The 22,750-nt window shown below is 43.1% G+C and overlaps 1 protein-coding gene and 1 long non-coding RNA gene across 2 annotated transcripts in view; one reads left to right on the top strand and one right to left on the bottom strand.

The window, feature by feature from the left end:
• Positions 1 to 6,302: 6,302 nt before the first annotated feature.
• Positions 6,303 to 22,750, top strand: part of LOC137432435 (acetylcholinesterase) — a 66,344-nt gene continuing 49,896 nt past the window's right edge. Inside the window, exons 1-2 of the mRNA XM_068124372.2 lie at positions 6,303 to 6,444; positions 13,682 to 15,248. Coding sequence (XP_067980473.1) covers positions 13,723 to 15,248 — 1,526 coding nt within the window. The 5' untranslated portion in view covers positions 6,303 to 6,444; positions 13,682 to 13,722. The remainder of the gene's footprint in view (positions 6,445 to 13,681; positions 15,249 to 22,750) is intronic.
• LOC137432436 (uncharacterized) lies at positions 20,331 to 21,846 on the bottom strand. The gene is made up of 3 exons (XR_010985498.2): positions 21,621 to 21,846; positions 21,092 to 21,189; positions 20,331 to 20,932 (listed from the first exon to the last, which is right to left on the bottom strand). It is a non-coding gene; the product is annotated as an uncharacterized LOC137432436 (long non-coding RNA).

Genomic DNA, 22,750 nt, shown 5'->3' with positions numbered 1-22,750 from the left:
GCTCGCCCAACACCAACACCAACACCACAATAAACCACCGTTTAGAGGCCATTTTTCCCTGCAAAGCAGGGGTTGGCCTTTTCGGGGACCGTGGTAGTTGTTGTTTTTTGGTCCCCTTTTTGAAGCAATGTTTTACGGCCGGATGCCCTTCCTGACGCCAACCCTTTTTGCCGCCTTCAACGACAAACAGGGAATTACCAGTGAACTGGTACTCAATTAGCCGACCTCGGAAGGATGACAGGCTGAGTCAACCCCCCTGGCATTAATTCGGCGATCGACCGAGATTCGAACCCAGGAACCCAGGACCAACACCACAATGCCCAATATCTATCTATAATTCCAGTAATCTCTGTGTGTGTGTGTGTGTGTGTGTGTGTGTGTGTGTGTGTGTGTGTGTGTGTATGTATGTGTGTATGTCTGTGTGTTTGTCTGTGACCGCTGTTTCTCGACGACCACGGGTCCGATATACTTGAAACTTGCCAGGTATATTGCTGGGGACCTGAGGATGTGCCTTTTCAAGGTTTCATATTAATCGGACAAGTAGTTACCGAGCTATGTCCAAAAAACGATTCAACCAATCAGAGAGCAGCGAGCTATCACGTGTGCCGAACGTGGCGAACAGACTCTGCCTCGGACGGCACATTTGAGAGCGTATTCATTTATTTCACGTTGGCAAACTATGTTGGCGTTAAACTATGTTTTAAAACTAATTAAAACTAATTTGCGATTCATCGTAACTGCGATATGCGACCTTCCGGACAGTCAAATGAGGACGTCACTTCCGGACTTACGGATAGTCATAGTGACGCTGAACGTGGCGAGCAGACGCTGCCTCGGACGGCACATTTGAGAGCGTATTCATTTATTTGACGTTGCAATCTGTGTTGATTGTTGTAAGGTACGATCGATTGTAGTACATACATATTTATATTTTGTACATATTCATTACGGGCACGTCACGGGTACGGGTATGGTACGGGTACGGTACGGGTACGGTTCCGGGTACGGTACGGTTACGGGTACGCCACGTACGGGCACGTCCTCGTATATTAAATGCCACACAATGCCACACAATGTGGCCATACAATGTGGCCATACAATGTGGCCACACAATGTGGGCCCACAATGCCCACAATGCCCACAATGCCACAATGCCCAATATATATTAAATTGGAAAAATTTTCAAACAAAATACCCTTAGGACGTACCGACGGGAGAGATATGTGCATACCAGAAGTTTGGTACGATTTCTCAAAAGTTTGAGAAAGTAGTTCAGTGACAAGACAACACAAGACAACAGGACAGGACAGACGCTGCACAGATATATATATATATATATTGCGATATATTTATATATATAAGCGAGATGTGTGTGCTCGATTTTTCAAAAGATTGTTGATGCAATCAAAGGGTATATATATACTTAAATATTACAGAAAGCCAATAGTGTAGATGGGAGCACTAATAGTAATAGTAATAGGTCAAACGGAGCAATCCAATAGACGTGAGCAATTTTGATATAGAGACTCCACTGCATTAATACCATCATGGATTGAATCCTTCCTTCCATCCATCCATCCATCCGGGCGTTATGGTGTAAAGGCTCAATCTCATCGTGTAGCTGTCCATAGATTTTCCAGCACCCCAAATGTATTCAAATGTTATTCCGTTTGCCTGTCCAGTCGAGCGACAGCCGTCGAGGAAACAACGCATGTGGAATCCAGAGGCGAGACTGCCGCGTTCATGGGAGAGCTCTTTGCTGAATTAATGAACGTATAAAATATGCTGCATACACATACTTTACTATCAACACACAACACACACAACACACACATACACACACACACACACAAACAAATACACACACACACACACACACACAAATATATATACACACACACACACACACACACAAACAAAAACACATACACACACACACACACACACAAATATATACACACACACACACACACACACACACACACACACACACACACACGCAAACACACACAAACAAAAACACACACACACACACACACACACGAAGAGACGCACTCAGACATCGTCACCAATGAAGTTCCAGAAATGAATTTCAAATCTTCAGTTATGATTCAGACACATTATAGTATAGATGCACATATAGGTGCACATATAGGACTCTCTGTGCCTATTTGTGTACATGACACATATAATCTGAAGTGACACATTGACCCCAAAAGAGGAATTAAAGACGAACAACGCCTTAATCAGGGTTACGTCATTATTCTATGAACGGCACCACAGCAAACATCCAAAAACAATTTAAAGGCTGAGAAAATCACAATGAATAGCATATTCCACAACATGGATACTTGTTATATTGGCTCTGAGAACACGCAACAGTTAAGACTGACGCAAATGATCACGAAACGCGCGAGGATTTCGCGCGCAGGTTGCAATACGGCCGCACAGGTGACGTGTGTCTAGTTTATATATTATATCTATCTATATATATATATATATATATATATATATATATATACATATATATAGATATATATATATATTATATATATATATATATATTTAAAAATAACAGATTTAATCTGTTTATATATAGGCATGTTTATATGCCCCGTGGTTTTTAATCATTTTACATAATTAATTAATCTATTTTAGGGGAGTGTAACCCGGGTTCGTGTGATAGGAAAATCCTTTGTGTCACAAAGTCATATATATATATATGTAGTCATATATATCGTCATATATATATATATAGTCATATATATAGTCATATATAGTCATATATATAATATAGTCATATATATAATATAGTCATATATATATAGTCATATATACAGACTTGGCATTTAATATGGAATCTTTTTTTTTTCTTGACTTGGGTTTACTTTCTTAACTCAGTATATCAATCTGGTGAGTTTCTTTTACACTTTGGTGATTTATTTGTTAAAAGAACCATGTCACTGATTGTCTGTCGCAGCAAGAAGTTAACAACAGGATTATATCACAGGTGGCGTGGCAAAATGTACGGACAGGTGCATTTGATGATTGGCTTCACAGTCGGGTATACAAGGGTTGTTGCGTTCTGTATTAGTGGAAAACAACTGCTGCACGTCTCCAAAAGTTATTGCCGCTTCCTCTGGAGATGGTCCGTCAACTCGACAATGCTGTTTGTCATGGAGTGGTGGCTTTACGAAATTACGGCATGAAACAGCGTGCTATTGCTCGGCAGTATGGCATCACTCAAGGTCAGGTGTCAAAGATCCTGAAACGAAATGCTCAGAGAGGTGTCCCTACTCCAATACTGAGGCCAGGACGTCCCCGCAGAACCACAAGGAGGGATGATCGCCAGCTGCACCGGTTAGTCCGCAATGGCCGTACCAAGTCAGCTAATCGGCTTAGGGCTGAGTGGCAGCAACTGACAAATGTGCCTGTATCCAGAAGACTAGTCAACCAACGACTGGTTCAAGCAAGCTATCGTGCCAGGCGTCCCCTGAGAAAGCCACGCCTGACCAAACAACACCGCCAGCGCTGATTGCAGTGGGCCAGAGAGCACCGTCAATGGCAGCCAGGACACTGGAATCACGTGATCTTCAGTGACGAGTCTAGATTTCTGGTCTATCTTCAAGATGGCCACGTCCGAGTGCGCAGACAAGTGCATCAAGCCTACAACAAAGATTGTATAGTGCCAAGAGTCCAAGCTGGAGGTGGTGGGGTGACCGTTTGGGCTGCTTTTCATGCAGGGGGCAAAACTGACCTGGTTGTTCTGAATGGAAACCTGAACCAGTTCAAGCACAGGGCCATTCTGGAAGAAACATTGCTTCCATTTGCTCGTGCAGCCTTTCGAGGAAACTTTGTCTTCCAGGATGACAATGCACGGCCTCACCTTGCTCGCATGATCCAACACTTTCTTGCTGACCGTGGTGTAGAGCATATGGAGTGGCCTGCCATGTCCCCGGATATGAATCCGATAGAGAACTTGTGGGCAGAATTAACGTGTCAAATCGACCACTTGGACCAGCAGCCCACCTCTGTGCGTGAATTGCAGCAGGCTATTGTCACTGCATGGCAAGCGATTCCTGTCCAAACCTTGGCAAATCTCGTGAACAGCATGCCTCAACGTGTACGTGCTCTCCTGAATGCTCGTGGGGGTTACACGAAGTACTGAACTGTAATTTTACTGTCCGTAATCCCAGTCGTAATTTAACTTTTGTTTTTGTTAAAAAAAAAATTGGCTAATGTGCAAAATATAGAGATACTTCTGGAAAACGTACAGATGTTTAACACAGTACTGTCCATGAATTGAGTTCGATATCAGTTTACATCACTTTCAAGGATCAATTTATTTGTTTCGAAATGTCAAATGTGGGTGTTTGTTTCTTTTAAAGGTCACATTAACAAAATCTAGATTAATTTCAACATAATTCCAATGAACTTTTGGTTCTAAGACATCTTGAAAAGTAAGTTCACCCCCACAAAAAAAATATTCCATATTAAATGCCAAGTCTGTATATACATACATATATATATATATGTATACATACATACATACATACATATATATATATATATATATATATATATATATATATATATATATATATATATATACAGTATTTAATTGTTTCAGTATTTCAATATTTTATATATATATATATATATATATATATATATATATATATATATATATACAGTATTCAAATTTAATTTAACTAGGGCATGCCCGTACTATATCTATATCTAAAATTATATCCCCCCCCTCTATTTACATGAAATGGTTTGGTCCAAAGCGAACGGCTTGCGAGTACGGTGACAATCCCCCCCCTCTATTTACATGAAATGGTTTGGTCCAAAGCGAACGGCTTGCGGAGTTTGGTAAAGAAATCGCCATAGCGTGCACAAACGCGCAGGAAAGCGAAAGAATCGCAAATTAGTTTTAATTAGTTTTAAAACATAGTTTAACGCCAACATAGCGGCAACATAGTTTGCCAACGTGAAATAAATGAATACGCTCTCAAATGTGCCGTCCGAGGCAGAGTCTGTTCGCCACGTTCGGCACACGTGATAACTCGCTGCTCTCTGATTGGTTGAATCGTTTTTTGGACATAGCTCGGTAACTACTTGTCCGATTAATATGAAACCTTGAAAAGGCACATCCTCGGGTCCCCAGCAATATACCTGGCAAGTTTCAAGTATATCGGACCCGTGGTTGTCGAGAAACAGCGGTCACAGACAAACACACAGACATACACACATACACACACACACACACACACACACACACACACACACACACACACACACACACACACACACACACACAGATTACTGGAATTATAGATAGACTAGGGCATGCCCGTACTATATATATATCTAAAATTATATCCCCCCCCTCTATTTACATGAAATGGTTTGGTCCAAAGCGAACGGCTTGCGAGTACGGTGACAATCCCCCCCCTCTATTTACATGAAATGGTTTGGTCCAAAGCGAACGGCTTGCGGAGTTTGGTAAAGAAATCGCCATAGCATGCACAAACGCGCAGGAAAGCGAAAGAATCGCAAATTAGTTTTAATTAGTTTTAAAACATAGTTTAACGCCAACATAGCGGCAACATAGTTTGCCAACGTGAAATAAATGAATACGCTCTCAAATGTGCCGTCCGAGGCAGAGTCTGTTCGCCACGTTCGGCACACGTGATAGCTCGCTGCTCTCTGATTGGTTGAATCGTTTTTTGGACATAGCTCGGTAACTACTTCTCCGATTAATATGAAACCTTGAAAAGGCACATCCTCGGGTCCCCAGCAATATACCTGGCAAGTTTAAAGTATATCGGACCCGTGGTTGTCGAGAAACAGCGGTCACAGACAAACACACAGACATACACACACACACACACAGAGATTACTGGAATTATAGATAGATATACAGTATAATACAGTATTTAATTATATAGATACAAAAATACAACACCAACAACAACAACAGGCATATATATATTAAACAAAAAGATATATAAAGTGTGAGGTGAATTGAATGGGTACTTTTTTTTCAGAGGTGTACATAACTTGCCTCATTTCTATCATTAATTGTGTACATTATGAGAATCTGGGTGTGAAAGTTCGGAGGTTTCATCGACATGGATTTTAAACACTAAAAGAACTCTCGCGCACATCATATTGTGTTCACCAGATTCCCATCGCGCTGCCAGTCCTCTTAGAACTCTCGCGAGAATTCGCTTCGTTCAATCATCCCCTCTGTGGTTAAGTCTCGCGAGAATCGCTCTCCATTCGAGCCCCACAACCTCTCCCCTCCCTCTCCCTTATCCACCCGCCAGCCCGGCATAGAGCTAACATAACAAGCCCGCATTTCCGCCCGGAGTGCAGAGCGCGGCGTGCGAGGGAGGGAGCATTCCGGGAGAGTTCCCGAGCGTCGCGGAGCCTGAGGTGAGTTGTCGCTTCAGCTCCCGCAGATAACCCTTTGTAAATTCATCTCAGATTACCGCCTTTGCTCGGTCGCAATGTGGAGATTTCCTCCAAGCTGCCATTTTCTGGCGTTTTGCCTCGGGAAACGCGTGATAAGTCGCAGATTTCCTTGAGGGACGATCCCGGGGATGACCCTCCCGCGCTTCCCGCCGAGGATGCACGGAAATCCTGGAATCCGCGTTCTTGCATTCGTTTCGACAATTACCTCACGATATGAAATTTTTATTTCCTTTTAAATCATTGCGATTCGGAAAACCCACGACCGGCTTTATCGTTCAGGCTTCGGATGCCGAAGGGAATTTTCGAGGCACTCGAAATGGGCGAATAAAGCCACCTGCGTACCTTTTAGTTTTATAGCGCGATCATTGGATACCCCGAGTGTCACTGTCAGTGAGTTGCGTTACTTTATTTTTATATATTTATTTTCCTCAACGAAGATCGCTAATGACCTGGAATGTTCTCCGTTTTTGCGCGGCCCGGGCACTCTCCGTCACGCGGTACTGAACTGAGGAAAAAAATTTAAAAAGGTGCGAATGGACCATTTCCACCATGTTTGTTGTGCTTTTTGAGCGCGTTTCGTTTCCTGAACGTCACCCAAACGTGCCCCGTTATTTTCCTTCACATTCGTCCTACGTTGGGCGAGCTTGATCGATTAGGATTAGCTGTACCCGCGGGATGCAATCGAGCACGCAGCTGTCTATCTGTCACGTCGATCTCCTTGATTCGATTGTCTTCGCGTGTGTCTTTTCTTTCGCTTACCCCCCAGGTGTTGTCCTTTTGGTTAATCCTGAGCAGAGAAGCCTCGCCTTTCTCAGCCGTTTACACTTGGGCGATGAGGACATTATTTGGAACATGCACTGCCCAAGATGAAAGCTTTAGTTCGGTAAAATCTGTGCAACTGTTGCACATGAGCCTGGTTTTGGCCTAACGGTTAAGGTGGCTGCCTTAAGATCTTAGGGTCTTGAGTTTGAGCCCCTGTCGTGCCGCTAAACAACACCAGGTGGGTTCACTCAGCCTGTCATCCTTCTGAGGTCAGCAAAATGAGTACCAGATTACTAGAAAGTTGGGCCACTGCGAGTACTCTGTTACCAGTAAGCTATAGTACTCATTCTGCCAACAAGTTTAGTTTTTACAACTTTAGTTCAAACTAGAACAGCACCCGGTAGAGCACGTACCTCCGCCAGGCTGAACGGTTCATGTTTTGTATCCCACTGATTGGCCGGATCTCGATCTGCACCTGAACCAAAATCTAATCGGCTTGTTCTTGTCATCAAACCAATTCATCCACCGAGTTTTGTCATAATTAATCTACAACTTTTTGAGATATCGTGCTATTTATCGGTTTTGCCAAATCTCTCAATGGTGAAGAATCACTTATAACAATTTTAAAATTCTCATGTCTGGATTTGGATTCAGATCTTCATCAAAATCGAATCAATTCGTGCTTGTTAAACACCCAACCTTTCCACCAAGTTTCATTCCGAATCCGTCCGTATCTTTTTGCGATATCGTGATATGTATAATTTTTTGCCCCATCTCTCAATGGTGAAGAATCACTTGTTAAACGAGAACAGCACTCAGTAGAGAGCATACCTCCGCCGGTGAACAGTTTACGTTTTGTATCCCAGAGTAGACCAGAAAATCGCAATACAGAATCAAATTTAATCAAAATCATCTGTCCACAACTTTTTGAGATCTGCTTTGTATAGTTTTTGGCCCTATCTCCATAGCGGTTAGGGTGCGGCTTGGGATCCTAGGATCCTGATCCCGGTCGATCGCTGAATTAACACCAGGGGGGTTGACTCAGCCTGTCATCCTTCCGAGGTCGGCAAATTGAGTACCAGCTTGCTGGGATGAATGATCCCGGTGTATACCCCGATTTAGAATAGGTACGCCGTATCCCTGCGCATCGTAAGAGCGTGACCAAGGGTTGGCGTCAGGAAAGGCATCCGGCCATTAAAACATTGCCTCAAACAGGGAACCAGGATTGCCATGGGGCCCGCAAGGCTCATGCTCTAGTGGGGAAAAATGGCCTTAAAACGATCATTCATTCATTCATTCTCCCAATGGTGAAGAATCACTTCAAAAATTCTACTAGCCGGATCCGGATTAGGATCGTCACCAAAATTGAATCGATTCGTCCTTGTCACACACTCAACCTGTCCAACAAGTTTCGTCCAAATCCGTTCCATAACCTTTTGAGATATTGTGCTATTTATCGTTTTTGGCTCTATCTTCCAATGGTGAAGAATCACTTTAAAAATTCTACTAGCCGGATCCGAATCCGGATCTTCACCAAAATCTCATCATTTCGTCCTTGTCACATACACTACCTCTTGCCAAATTTCGTCCGAATCGGTTTAAAAAAAAAAAAAAAAAATACATAATCGAGGCTCGTGAAAGCTAACATTTATCACACAAACAAATCAAACAGACAAACAAACAAAGTATATAAAAAAGGGAGCGGGAGACAAGATGGGGAGAGAAGGGGAAGCACACAAACACAACATTTGAGAGCAGGGACATCAGGAATGTGTGGGAGGGAGAGGGCTTGGGGGGGCGAGAAGTATAAAATACAAGGACACCAAGGACTTCCAGGAAAGAAGTTGGTATTTCAAAAAAGTGGATTTGGGGTGAAATTAGCGGGGGTAGAAAAGATCAAGGTGTTGGATGGGGGAAGATAAGAGATGGTGGTGATTTTAAAGACCTGGAGGGAGGAGTGGGATTGAAGAGAGTGAGGGAGTTTGTTCCAGAGGCGGGAGAAAAGAGGAATGAAGGAGTAAAGATGAGCAGAGAGTCTTGATTTTCGCAGTTTAACCATAAGAGGGTTGCAGGCAGATCTTGTGCGACCTGTATGAATATTTGGGGGACAGAGCCCAGAGAGAGCTGGAGGAGCAAGGCCGGAGAGGAGTCGGTAGAAGACAGAAAGACCACCAACCTGCCTGCGGTGAGTAAGTGAAAGGCCCTCGGAGGTAGCTTCATCACGGGAGATTCCAATGATTCTGAACGCTTTGGTTTCAACAGAGTGAAGACGAGCTAGGTCTGAGGCAGGAGCACCAGCCCAGAGGGGAGAGCAGTATTCCATTGAGCTGCGGATGAAAGCCTTGTATGTGGTGAGGAGCTCACGTGTGCCAAGGAAGGACTTCGCACGACGGAGGATGCCCAGTCGGCGACTGGCTTTGGAGGCCAGATTTGAAATGTGGTTTTCCCAGGAAAGATCATGGCAGATAGTGAGACCCAAAAGCTTGAGTGACAGAACTTCTTGGAGAGGACTATTCAGAAAGTGGATGGGAGGGTTGTCCAGTCGGTCTTTTCGGAGAGACATCGTAAGAGTGTGAGATTTGTCAGGATTGAAAGACATGTTCCACTTGTTTGCCCAGTCTGTGATTTTGTCCAGGTCTGCAGAGAGTGAGGAGGCTGCAGACTGCCGATTTGAGGGATGAGGAATAGAGCGGCAGAGAGTGGAGTCATCAGCAAAGCGATAGAGAGGATTTTCAAGAGAGTCTGAGAGATCATTGATGAAGAACAGAAAAAGCACAGGGCCCAGAACACTGCCTTGGGGAACTCCAGCCTGAACAGGAAGAGGAGATGAGAGAAACCCATTCAGGGCCACACGTTGACTACGACTAGAGAAGAAGTCCGCCAGCCATGCGTGGAGATTTCCATGGATACCAAAGGAGGAGAGTTTGGTGAGCAGAGCGGGGTGCCAGACCGTATCGAAGGCACGTGATATGTCGAGGGAGACAGCTCTAATTTCCTGTTTGGCATTGAGGACCTCCATCCATTGTTGAGACAGCAGAAGCAGCATGTTCAGAGTAGAGTGACCTGGTCTGAAACCAAATTGATGATCAGAGATCAAGCCATTGGAGAAGAGGAAAGATTTCATATCCGAAGCAATGATGGATTCCATGACATTGCTGATAATTGGGAGAAGGCTGATTGGTCTGTAGTTGCTAGGATCTGTTTTTGCACATTTTATGTGCAAAGCGGTGATGTTGGCTGATTTCCAAGCAGATGGCAGATGGCAGATGACCTTGAGCAAAAGAGAGGGTGAAGGGAACAGAGAGAGGGAGTGAAAGAGCAGAAGAACAGGATTTTAGGACCCGTGGGCTGATGCCGTCAGGTCCAGTTGCAGAATCAGAGTCGAGGGTTGACAGAAACTTTTCCACCTTGTCAGGAGGAAAGGACACAGAGTCCAGGAGCACCTGGGTACGACTGGGTACGGTGGGTACAGAGAGGGATGGGTTTGGGACACAAGATTTAGAGGCAAACACAGAGTTGAGACATTCAGCTTTTTCACGTGCGCAGTCAGCTGTGTAGCTGTTTGAGGTAAGGGAGGGGATGGAGGGAGAACAAACACCAGGAACAGATTTGACCAGACGCCACCAGGATTTGGAAGAGGGAGACAGAAAAGAGAGTTCGGGCTTGAGAACGGAGAGATATTGTTTCCTGGCTCTCCTGAGGGTGGACACACACTTGTTTCGGGCTTTGTGAAAGGAAATGAGATTTCCTTCCGTTGGATTTGCTTTCCAGATGCTTTTTCCAGATGATCTTTCCAGATTTTCCAGATTTCCAGATTTGCTTTCCGTTGGATTTCTGTACTCAACTTTTGGAGATATCTTGTTCACAAACAAACGGACAGACAAACAGACAGGGGTGAAAACATAACCTCCATCCACCTTTGGTGGTGGAGGTAAAAACTGGTTCTGGTTTTAAAAAACAAAAAATATAAAAATATACTGATAGCATCCAGAACCGGTTCTGGGTCTTCACCAAAATTGAATCAATTTGTCCTTGTCACATAACTCAACCTATCCACCAAATTTCGTCCGAATCCATTCACAACATTTTGAGATATTCTACTCACAGACAGACAGACAGACAGACAGACAAGGGTGAAAACATAACCCCCATCCACCTTTGGTGGCAGAGAATAACTAAAGTAAAGGTACGCTCTTTTTGCCTGGGATTGATATGCCTGTATATCATATCTCTTGGATATATATGGAAATGAAACACTAAAATGGTGCTTTGGAATTATGTCATTAAGTTGTGCTTTTTTCCAGGCAATAAAGGTGAGATAGACGTATAATGCATTAAAACATGCACGATCGTGCCATAGGAAAAACGGAGACAGGAACATGTTATTGGTATATCTGCTATGGCTCTTGTTTATTCTTGCTTGAGAATCATTGCAGAAAACTCAGATGTTATTGTATGGACGGGACGCAGGATGGTCAGGTTTTGGGCAAGTGAATTGAGGCACCCTTGGGCTCAGTCACAGCATTGCTGGGAAGTTTGTGCAAGGCCTTATTCCAAAGTGTCTCAGTATGCACCTGTGGACTGGGACTGCTCCTTCTTTCCATCTTATCACCTCCCCATATTCAGGCAGTGGTAACTCCTGTGTATCATGAGCATCTTTTGACAGAAAGGTTATTCTCAGGGTATGCTTCTTGTTCACTGCAGCCAGGTTTATGGTCTTACAGTATTTAACCGTTCCAATTCTGGTCTTTCCATTTATGCCCTCTCGCCTCTTTGCCGAAACCTGGTCGCTCCAGGTCACACACATCCTATCAGAAGTTATTTTCTTGTTCCCCTCCTCAAACTAAACTTAAGACTCATTTCCATTCATTCCCCTCCTCTCTTGGCTATGGAGCTGTCTTGCTGAGGCTGTTTATTTTGTGCTCCTCCCCATAATTTCAAGTCTGTTGCCCACTGCCACATCATGGCCTCTCTCATATTTGTACATCCTTTCGACATTCGACAAATGGAAAAGCCTGAAACGTCAATGCACCTTTTTACCTTTCGCAGTGGAAAAATAAACATTTTCATCTTGTTTTTGTACATTTGAGCTCAATGGAGCCTGCAAAGACCATGTTGCTATGGTAATCCATTTTTCTACTTCTTCTCCTCCTGTTTTCCTTTTGCCATAATCTGTGTCTGCTGAACCTTTCCCCTCAGTTATTTTGTTTTCTCTTTCTTGAGTTTCATCACCTGTATAAAAAAAATCATTCCTTCACTTTCTTTCACTCTCTTTCCTTTACTCTCTTTCCTTTACTCTCATTCCCTCACTCACTTTCCCTCAGCCTCATTCCCTCAATCTCATCCCCTCACTCATCTCACTCTCTTTCTCTTTCCCTCTCCGTATCTTCCCTTATCTCCCTGGTGGAACATTTGAGTAATAAAAAATAATAACCACATTTAGTGGCCATTTTTCCCCGCGAAGCGGGGGTTGGCCCTTTTCGGGAACCGTGGTTGTTGTTGTTTTTTGGTCCCCTTTTTGAAGCAGTGTGTTACGGCCGGATGCCCTTCCTGACGCCAACCCTTTTTGCCGCCTTTAACGACAAACAGGGAATTACCAGTGAACTGGTACTCAATTAGCCGACCTCGGAAGGATGACAGGCTGAGTCAACCCCCCTGGCGTTAATTCAGCGATCGACCGGGATTCGAACCCAGGATCCTAGGATCCTAAGCCGGCACCCTAGCCGCGAGCCCAACACCAGGGCCAACACCAGGGCCGCTAGCCACCAACACCAGGAACATTTGAGTGTTCTGCGAAAAACTCTTTCTTCTTTTAAAGTAACCGTACTAACATTCAAAAAATGTCTTTTTGTTTGTGTGTTTCTTTTTTTATACTCAATGCTCTCCTGAACCACCAGAGTTGAAATGAGTTGAAGACCGGCACTGTCGGTTGTACTCGGGGAGTAGGGGCTAGGAAGAGGCGGTTTGGTGGGAAGGTTTTAGGTGCTAAAAATAAATACTTGTAGTCTGAGGGTTTCAGGGTGGTGGGAGCATCCTATGTCTCTCGATGTAAATATTATCATATTGCGCCGCTCTCGGTCGAAGGGAATATTACAAGTCATATTTAAATAGGCCAATTCTTGCTTATAAACCCAGCGGTAATTCTGGGGGAATTAACCCGTCTTTATTTCCAGTGGGAATAACCTGTCCATAAGGACTAGTTCTTCATTAGTAATTCAAACTTTTCAACCACCTTGTGGTTTAACTTGCATTTAGCCACATAATTTTGTGTTTCAGGAAAATGTTTTTTTGGAAAATAAATTTAATATTTGACTTTGATGGTATTGTTATTGATATTTTATGTTATTGATATAGATCATATCTCATGAATATATATGGCTTTAACATGCTAACATGTTGCTTTGGAATGATGTCATTACGTTGTGCTTTTTTGCAGGCATTAAAGGTGAGAGAAATAGATGCAGGATACATTAAGACATGCATGATCGCGCCATCGGAAACGGAGACGGGAACATGTGGATGGTATCTCTGCTATGGCTCTTGGTTTCTCTTGTCTTGAAAATCATGGCTGAAGACCCAGAGGTTATTGTATGGACGAAGGATGGCCAAGTTTTGGGCAAGCGAGTTGAGGCACCCTTGGGCTCAGTAACAGCATTCCTTGGAATTCCCTATGGTGAAGCTCCCATCAGAGAACGACGTTTTAAGAAGCCTGAACCGCGACAGCCATGGAAAGGGCTTCTTCATGCTACACAGTTCCCTAACTCGTGTTACCAATTTGAGGACAGAGCATTCCCAGGATTCTGGGGCACTGAGATGTGGAATGCCAACACACCACAGAGCGAGGACTGCCTCTTCTTAAACATCTGGGTACCGTCTCCTCGGCCACAGAATGCCACCGTCATGGTGTGGATCTTTGGGGGAGGATTTGCATATGGCACATCCTCACTGAATGTGTATGACGGGAGGTACTTAGCTCAAGCAGAGGGTGTCATTGTTGTGTCCATGAACTACCGTGTCGGTGCACTCGGATTTCTTTCTTTGCCAGGTAGTCCGGTGCCTGGAAATGCTGGTCTGTTCGATCAACAGCTGGCTCTCCGCTGGGTGCATGGAAACATTCACAGGTTTGGGGGTAATCCCCAAAGTGTGACACTCTTTGGTGAAAGTGCGGGAGGTGCTTCAGTGGCATCACACCTGCTATCACGACACAGCCAGCAGTTTTTTCAGCGTGCCATCCTTCAGAGTGGGACACTCAATGCTCCATGGGCAACAGTGGAAGATACAGAGGCACGACGACGGGCCGAGGCCTTGGCCCAGGCACTGGGGTGCCCAACAGATGACGATAACGAGCTACTGAACTGTCTATACGCCAGACCACCTCAAGAGATTGTCAGCAAGGAAGGAGATGTTGTCATTGAACCAAGCATCTTTAGATTCCCATTTGTGCCTGTAGTTGATGGACATTTCATCATTGATTCTCCAATTGTTCTCCTACAACAGGGAATATTCAAGAAAACGGATCTCTTGTTAGGAGTAAATCGTAATGAGGGTTCGTTCTTCTTGATTTATGGAGCTCCTGGTTTCAGCAAAGACCATGAGAGCCTCATTAGCAGGGAAGATTTCCTGGAGAATATTCCCATGATTGTGCCACAAGGAAACGAGGTTAGCGTGGATGCAATCGTGTTACAGTACACCGACTGGCTGGCTCAGAATGACGCTCTGAAAAATCGGGATGCCATCGAGGACATTGTTGGAGACTACAACGTAATATGTCCGGTGGTAGAGATGGCTACAAGGTATGCCGAATTTGGCAACAATGTTTACTTTTACTTCTTCAACCAGCGCGCTTCGAACTTACCCTGGCCACAATGGATGGGCGTTATCCATGGCTATGAGATCGAGTTCGTTTTCGGCCTTCCACTCAACCGGAGTCTCCGTTATACAAGCGAAGAACGTGCATTTAGCCGGGAGCTCGTGCACAGCTGGGCGACGTTTGCCAAGACAGGGTGAGAGAGAGAGAGAGAGTTCTTTATTATCTGTTTTACATCGGAATGTGTCCCATTTCCTGTGGTTTTGGTTGAGGGCACTTAGGATTGTATGAGGTAATGTGTTATCGGTATAAAGTTTGTTTTGAATTGTACATCTCAAATATATACTGTTCATTGTATTACCAAAAGTATTGGGACAGCACACCAAAACTCGCAATGAAACCCCCAGTTATAATTATCCCACAATGCATAGCCATGGCAGTAACAAACCTCTGAGAAACAAAAGTCTGTGAAACAATGACCCTGAGTTTTTCCTTCCTCTCTCAATACTGTTGCACTTTCGTTTGCTGCTGTCTATACCAACGTCTAGCCATCTCTTGCGATATGCATTTTGATGCAGTGCTTCTTTTATTTTGTCTTGTAAAATGTGTTTCAGGGATGAGATTTATAGATTTCTAGATTAATCTACTTGGCCTTCCGAAAAGGCAATTTGTATTTCCTCGCGTTACACCCCCGATCCCCGCCCCACCCCATACCCACACACAACGAAAATTAAGGATTTTTTCCTGCTGTATCACTAAATGAATTAATATAAAGCAGTTATTTTCATGCAATCAATTTACAAGGCCTTTTTAAAATGTTAGTGATTTCAGCAGCTTTAGAAATTTGGAATTTTGTTGATGGTCTGTCTTCCAGTCTAAGTTCTATACATAGTTGAGCTTCTATACATGTTCATTGTCGAAAAAGGACTTGAAGAGACATTGTACTTTAACGTGAATCCATAGACAGAGGTTATCAGAACTTACAATACAGACTGATCATGTTATCACCTTATACAGTATCACCTTGTGTTGGCATAATGGTTAGGGCGGAGGGCTTGGGGTTCCTAAGGTCATGAGTTTGAAAATCCGTTGAATTAACACCAGGTAGGTTGACTCAGCCTGTCATCCTTCCGAGTTTGGCAAAATGAGTAGCAGATAACTGGTTATAGAGAGGCGGCATTGCATCACTGGTTATAGAGAGGCACACGCCACAGAAAAATGATGCAGCCAGCTGCCACGTGGCCGCACACGAACCACCTTATACAGTGATATTTTATTATTGTAAATTTATTTTAAATGGGGGTAGAGGGACTGTTGTCTCGAAGCAGACTAGATAACCCCGTCCCAGCCATTTTTGTTCTGTGAAGAGACGACTTTTTGCATTTGTCTTGTTTCAATCCAAGGGGCTGATTGTTCTGCTTTTGTTTTCTTTGTGTAGCCCCCACCTTGAGTGGCCTTCTGGCTTTGTGACAGGCAATATCCCATAAAAATGTTATTACGTTCACCACCTTTGGTGGATGGAGGTTATGTTTTTACCTCGTCTGTCTGTCTGTGAACAGGATATCTCAAAAGGTTGTGGACTGATTCTGACAACATTTGGTGGAGAGGTTGGGTATGTGACAAGGACAAAATGATTAGATTTTGGTGAAGATCCGGAAACGGATAATATAATTTTTAGTGATTCTTCACCATTGAGAGATAAGGCCAAAAATGACATATAGGACAATATCTCAAAAGTTTGTGGAAACACATGATATATATAGGACTCAGACGAAACTTGGTGGACAAGGAAGAATTGATTCGATTTTGGTGTTTTTTGGCAATAACTTTTAATTTTTTAAGTGATTCTTCGCCATTGAGAGATAGGGCTAAAAGCGATATATAGCATGATATTTCAAAACGTTGCGGAGGAGTTGTAACAAAACTAGGTGGACGAGATGGTTAGGTGACAAGAATAAGCCGATTCGATTCTGGTTCAGGTCCGAATCCAGATCTGGCTTGTCAGTGGGATGGATACAAGACGTCAACTGTTCAGCCTGGCGGAGGTATGGGCTCTACTGAGTGCCGTTCTAGCTATTGATTTGTTTTTGTTTTTTTGAGATTAGTTTTCACAATACCCATTTGTACTGCTGTATTACTTCCATTAAAATGCCTGTTTGCATGGTAGGAGGCATTTATTCAAAGTTGTTGATCATATAAACTGATTAGCTTCTCTAATGCAATTTAATTTAAAATGTTGTTTTTCCTTCCAGAAAGAATTATGTCATATGACGAACTACCTAAATAGCTGCATTACTGACAACCCTCACGATGAGTATATATAGTTTACTATTTGTACAACAGTAGATCTATAATTGCCCCAATTATTCACACCTTCTTGTGGGGTTGTCCAATGTCCAGGCTATATTTTTGGGCCAGGTCTACGAACCAATTGGTCAGACATGATGTTCAACAATTGCTGATTTGAGTAATAATTTGTAATTTGATCAGGGTATCAGTGATGACTTGCCTACTCTTCACAAAACACACAATGGGGATACCGGGACTGTATATTATTGTATTTCTATTGGTATTGTATTGTTTTTCTATTTGGTTTATTTTATTGCTATTGGTATTGGTATTTATTGGTATTGGTTTATTACCCTCGCCAGAGGAGAGGGTATTGCATTTGAGTCTGTTTGTTTGTCTGTTTGTCTGTCTGTCTGTTTGTTTGTCTGTTTGTTTGTCTTTCCGCACAGAATAAATTTGATTTTCTCTGCAACCGTTGGTCCGATCGACAGGATATTTTCACCACAGGTGCATCTCCACCTGTAGAATGTTTTAATGATAAGTATAACGTCATAGGTCACGTGGTTCGGCCGCTATCTTGGAAAAACCGAAAAACTTTGCACCTCCATATCTCCGAAAGCGCTGAATAGAAAAAATTGAGGCATGGCTCATTGTAAAGAACTCTCCATGGGGAATAAAATATGTTAATGATGATGTCCTAGGTGCCTCCATTATGACATCATAATTCGACAAGTACAAAACTTCATCCTATCAAGATGAAATTTCTTGAGCGTCATGTAGGCATAAACTGGTGGAGAAAAAAAAATGATGACGTAATCGGTCACGCGGTTCGGCCGCCATATTTGTTTTAACACAAAAGCCTTAAAAACCACTGAAAATACATCTTGGCGAGGGTTTGCAATCTTTGATTGCTCTTTTTCTTGTTGATATTGTATTGGTATTGCATTGGAGTGTATTGATATTGGGGCAATGGGGATATAAAGGACTGTGGCACAGGAGCATCAGCCCTAGGGTAAAGCACTAGTTTAGAAAGTGGGATACCACTAGCCTTAAAGGTGGGGATGGGGTTAGTAGTATATTTCTTTATTTATTTTTGTCCCCCTTCGCACCGCGGAGCGAAAGGGGAACGATGGTTTTCCCCTCCGTCCGTGTGTTCGTCCGTCCGGGCGTGCGTGCGTGCGTACGTGCGTGCGTGCATGCGTAAGCGAAGGACCGAATTCTAATTTGGTGTGTGGGTGCAACCCACGTCAAAGTCCAAGATGGCCGCCGCCATGTATGTCTGACGCCATGCATGTCTGAACCTTGTGAGCAGAATAGCTTGAAAAATAAGCGAAGTACCAACTTCTAATCTGGTGTGTGGGTGTATCTAGGCATAAGTAAGAACGCTATTGAAAATTGGGTCGCCACGTCAAAATCCAAGATGGCCGCCACCATATATATATGTCTGAACCTTGTGAGCAAAATATCTTGAAAAATAAACGAACTGCTAACTTCTAATCTGGTGTGTGGGTGTATCTAGGCACAAGGGAGAACGCTATTGAAAATTGGGTCGCCACGTCAAAATCCAAGATGGCCGCCGCCATGTATGTCTGAACCATAGATATATATATATAGATTGGCAGTTGCCGGCCAAGCGCAAGCGGCCGAGCGAGATTTGCGTCCGCCATCTTGCCACAGGATAACTGGGCGTTGTCATCAATCTGCGCTGCTGGTAGCCAGCGGTAGGTGCCACGTCTTAATGAAGTCTGACGTCGGCCAGGCTTCAAATATCACAATGTGCTTTAGGCCTTTGCTGTAATTATATTTTGAAAGGAGTGGGAAGTCAGAAGATGTTTGGAGACTCTTGTAACGGGCTCAAGAGAGGAAAAGGAAGACGTGACTGGCACTGACAGCTCTTGTTTCAGGATTCGCGATGGTACTCTATATCAGCCTGTGGATATGGCCTGTTGTTTGTTCAGCGATTTGTTGACCATTCAACAAGGATAAATGCAAAGTCATGCATATTGGTCCTGGCAACAAACATATCGACAACATGGTAGATAAAGAATTGAGCGAAACATCACCAGAAAATGAATCTTGGTGTACGGATTAATATAATGATCTCAAACCCAGACTGCAATGCTCCAAAGCCGCAGCTGAAGCCATTTTGGGATTAATAAACAGACCATTTAAATACATGGACAAGGATTAATTCATCATATTGTACAATACAGTACCTTATACTGAGCGAGGGGTCTGGGACTATTTGCCCCAGTGTGAGAACAATATGTTCACATATTAATTATTGTAACAGTGTCAAGGCGTTCATTGTTTGACTTGCTATTTGCAGGAGTTGAAGGTTGTCACTCACAAGCACAATGTGGATCTGTCATCATTGAATTTAACTGCTTTCTTTAACATTTGTACTTGTCCACTTTTGCGTTGAAAATAGCAATAAATATATAGGCTTACATTATATGCACCACACTTTCCTTGCGGTTTGAACTCTGCCTCACAGCAACAGCAGACCAGCACATCACACTAGTTAACGACGGTGCAATCTTCGCAACACCAACGAAAACTGCTCTCCCAAGCAAAGTTGAAGGGATATGAACAGAAAACTTACGCAGACACCCACACTAAATACCAGCAGCTGTGGCCAAATCTCTGCCAAGCATTTGTTGGTTTCCTGTGCAAATATTAACGGAGAAATATTTGTTTGAATTAAAGATGCCACTATCATTGCGCAATTTTAATAAAAAGAATCAAATATTGTTACATGTAATATATTCATGGATATACACAGAGCTAAGAAATAAAACCACATCACACGTTAACAACATTTTAATAAAACACAAATACACGGGTTAGTGATATCACACATGTACATATGTACACTGAGTGTGTGTACAGTAACTGTACACTGGGTATGCCTGTCAATCACTGGCCTTTGAACAGCACCAGCTTGGTTGACTCGTGTCTTATTGACATCCCCTTTCGCCTAACATTGTAGGTCTTTGCAATGTGGTGCTGCCTCAGGTCATAATAAGCATTGGTGAGAATACCTATCAGGTCGTACAGGTGATTATCTATGCCATATTGGGTTTCAATGATATGATTGCCCATATCAAAGAGTTCTTCTGAAGCTGTCATTTCCTTCACATATTCATCAGCTTATCACATATCACATATCACATATCTGAAGCTTCATCAGCCACATATTGTCAATGTAAAGTATACCACAGAATAAAACATGCAGTTACTTTATCTGTCTTAAAGTTAGTCAAAAAAGAGTCCGCCGCCGCGTACTATTACATATAGTTCCCACACATTTTACACACTGTCCAAATATTAAAGTATGAAGGTTTTAGTTCGTTTAGAAAAGATCACAAACAACACAAACATACTTTTTGCAAGTGCTCTGGTAAGTCAAACTTTGATGGGACTGCATCATGACGTAGTCTTTTGGTTTGGCCTGTAAGATCGAAGTCCACAGGTAAAAAGTGTTGGCTGCACACGACATCCCAGGGCTTTGGCTTCCACCCCTCTACCCGTTTCATCTGAATACACCATTTCCTTCTTCTTTCTTCATGCCCTTCACTGGTGGGGAAGCTGAAAATAAGATAGCTAATTGTTTAAATTCAATCTGATTGAGCTGCATGGAAAGCAGACCTCAAACCTGCAGATTTTATTAGGTCTACTACCCTGTAAACACAAATAAGAGATATACATGTCATATATTTAGAAGAGATATTGTGGTATTCAACTTACAGATGAAATGTCAGACCATTCCCCTTCCTCTGTATATTTCGGCATCTTGCATGTGCACACTGCCTGGGCATCTTAACTGTAGCCTAGGCTACTCCCTCCTATATTTGAAGAAAGAACAAGCACAATGTAAAAGTTAATGCTTATATTTATAATGCTTATATAAATATAATAGGCCTACCTTTGACTGCTTGGCAATAATATTGAATACAGGATAAGTCAACCCCTTGGTGTTGAAGATCTCGGTCGAGAATTCTAACCCCATGAGAATTCCTGAACATGGCCAAGTTTCCTCATGAGTCATGGATAGTCCCAAATGTGCCCCAGGATCTCCTATCTTTATTCAATGATTTATGAGAGCTGCATTTTGGAGGTACATGTACCTCATGGACAGAACATTTAAGAGAATTAACATTCTACGATGAACCAGTGTTAGTGTAGACAGGCAGACGATGCGTTAAATATCACCAAAGTTACAACATTATCAGAGTCTGGCAACTGAATGTGTTTTAATCCAATGTACGACACTAACCTGATACTTTGTTCGCCAGTTGTAGTCAATTTAATCAACAATAACTTGCAAATGACGATGACGCGAGTGCATTCCACAGATGGCAACTTGAAAGCTTTCCTGTGGCAAGATGGCGGCCGGAAATCTCGCCCTGTCGTGACCCACTGCCAATCTATATATATATATCTATGGTCTGAACCTTGTGAGCGGAATATCTTGAAAAATAAGCAAAGTACCAACTTCTAATCTTGTGTGTGGGTGTATCTAGGCATAAGGGAGAACGCTATTGAAAATTGGGTCACCACGTCAAAATCCAAGATGGCCGCCTTGCGTCTTCCACTTTGTCGACTCGCATCACTTCACCAATGGGGGACCTAGGCGTAACGCTTGTTACATATTAGATACACACACACACACACACACACACACAACGGAGGTGGATACTTTGAGACCTGGTTAGTCTCCATTCCATCTCCTGAAACCCACCCACGTGTGGAGATAGCAGCCAACAACAACTTACACACACACACACACACACACACACACACACACACACACACACACACAAACACACAAACACACACACACACCCACACACGGAAGTGGGTACTTTGAGACCTGGGAGGGCTCCCTTCCACCTTCTGAAACCCGCATATGGAGATGACAACAAACGGGATATCTTAACATCCTCCGGGTATCATGCTATAGGACACCCAGGTTAATGTCCATCCGAGCAGCGGCACACACATTGATAAATCAATGAAATCAAATCAATTCAAACCGAGGATAAATTGATTTAAGGCGAGTGTGCAAACCTCAAAATCTATCATGCTAACCCATTGATATGCAGGTACGCTTAACGAAGGTTAGCATAGTGAAGGTTAGCCAAAACGAATGGTTTGATTTAGGACTATTCATCACTTAACTGAGGTTCACATAACAAAGGGGTATCAAGGTATGTAACCCCCTTCATTAAGCAGGGGATACCTGTATTTCAAATTAGTCGATGTTACCTGACAAACTAGCCGTCAAACAGTCACTGCCTTTGGCTAACTGACTTGTGACACGTAGTATTCCTTTCTTCATTTCTAGTGGCATGGGCTTGGTAGGAATGCTGGATTTCAGGGTTGGCACTAATCTGTCTTTCAATA

The sequence above is a fragment of the Myxine glutinosa genome, chromosome 8 (genome assembly GCF_964187855.1).
Source record: "Myxine glutinosa chromosome 8, kmMyxGlut1.1, whole genome shotgun sequence".
Lineage (NCBI taxonomy): Eukaryota > Metazoa > Chordata > Myxini > Myxiniformes > Myxinidae > Myxine > Myxine glutinosa.
This window is presented reverse-complemented; position numbering and strand designations above follow the sequence as displayed.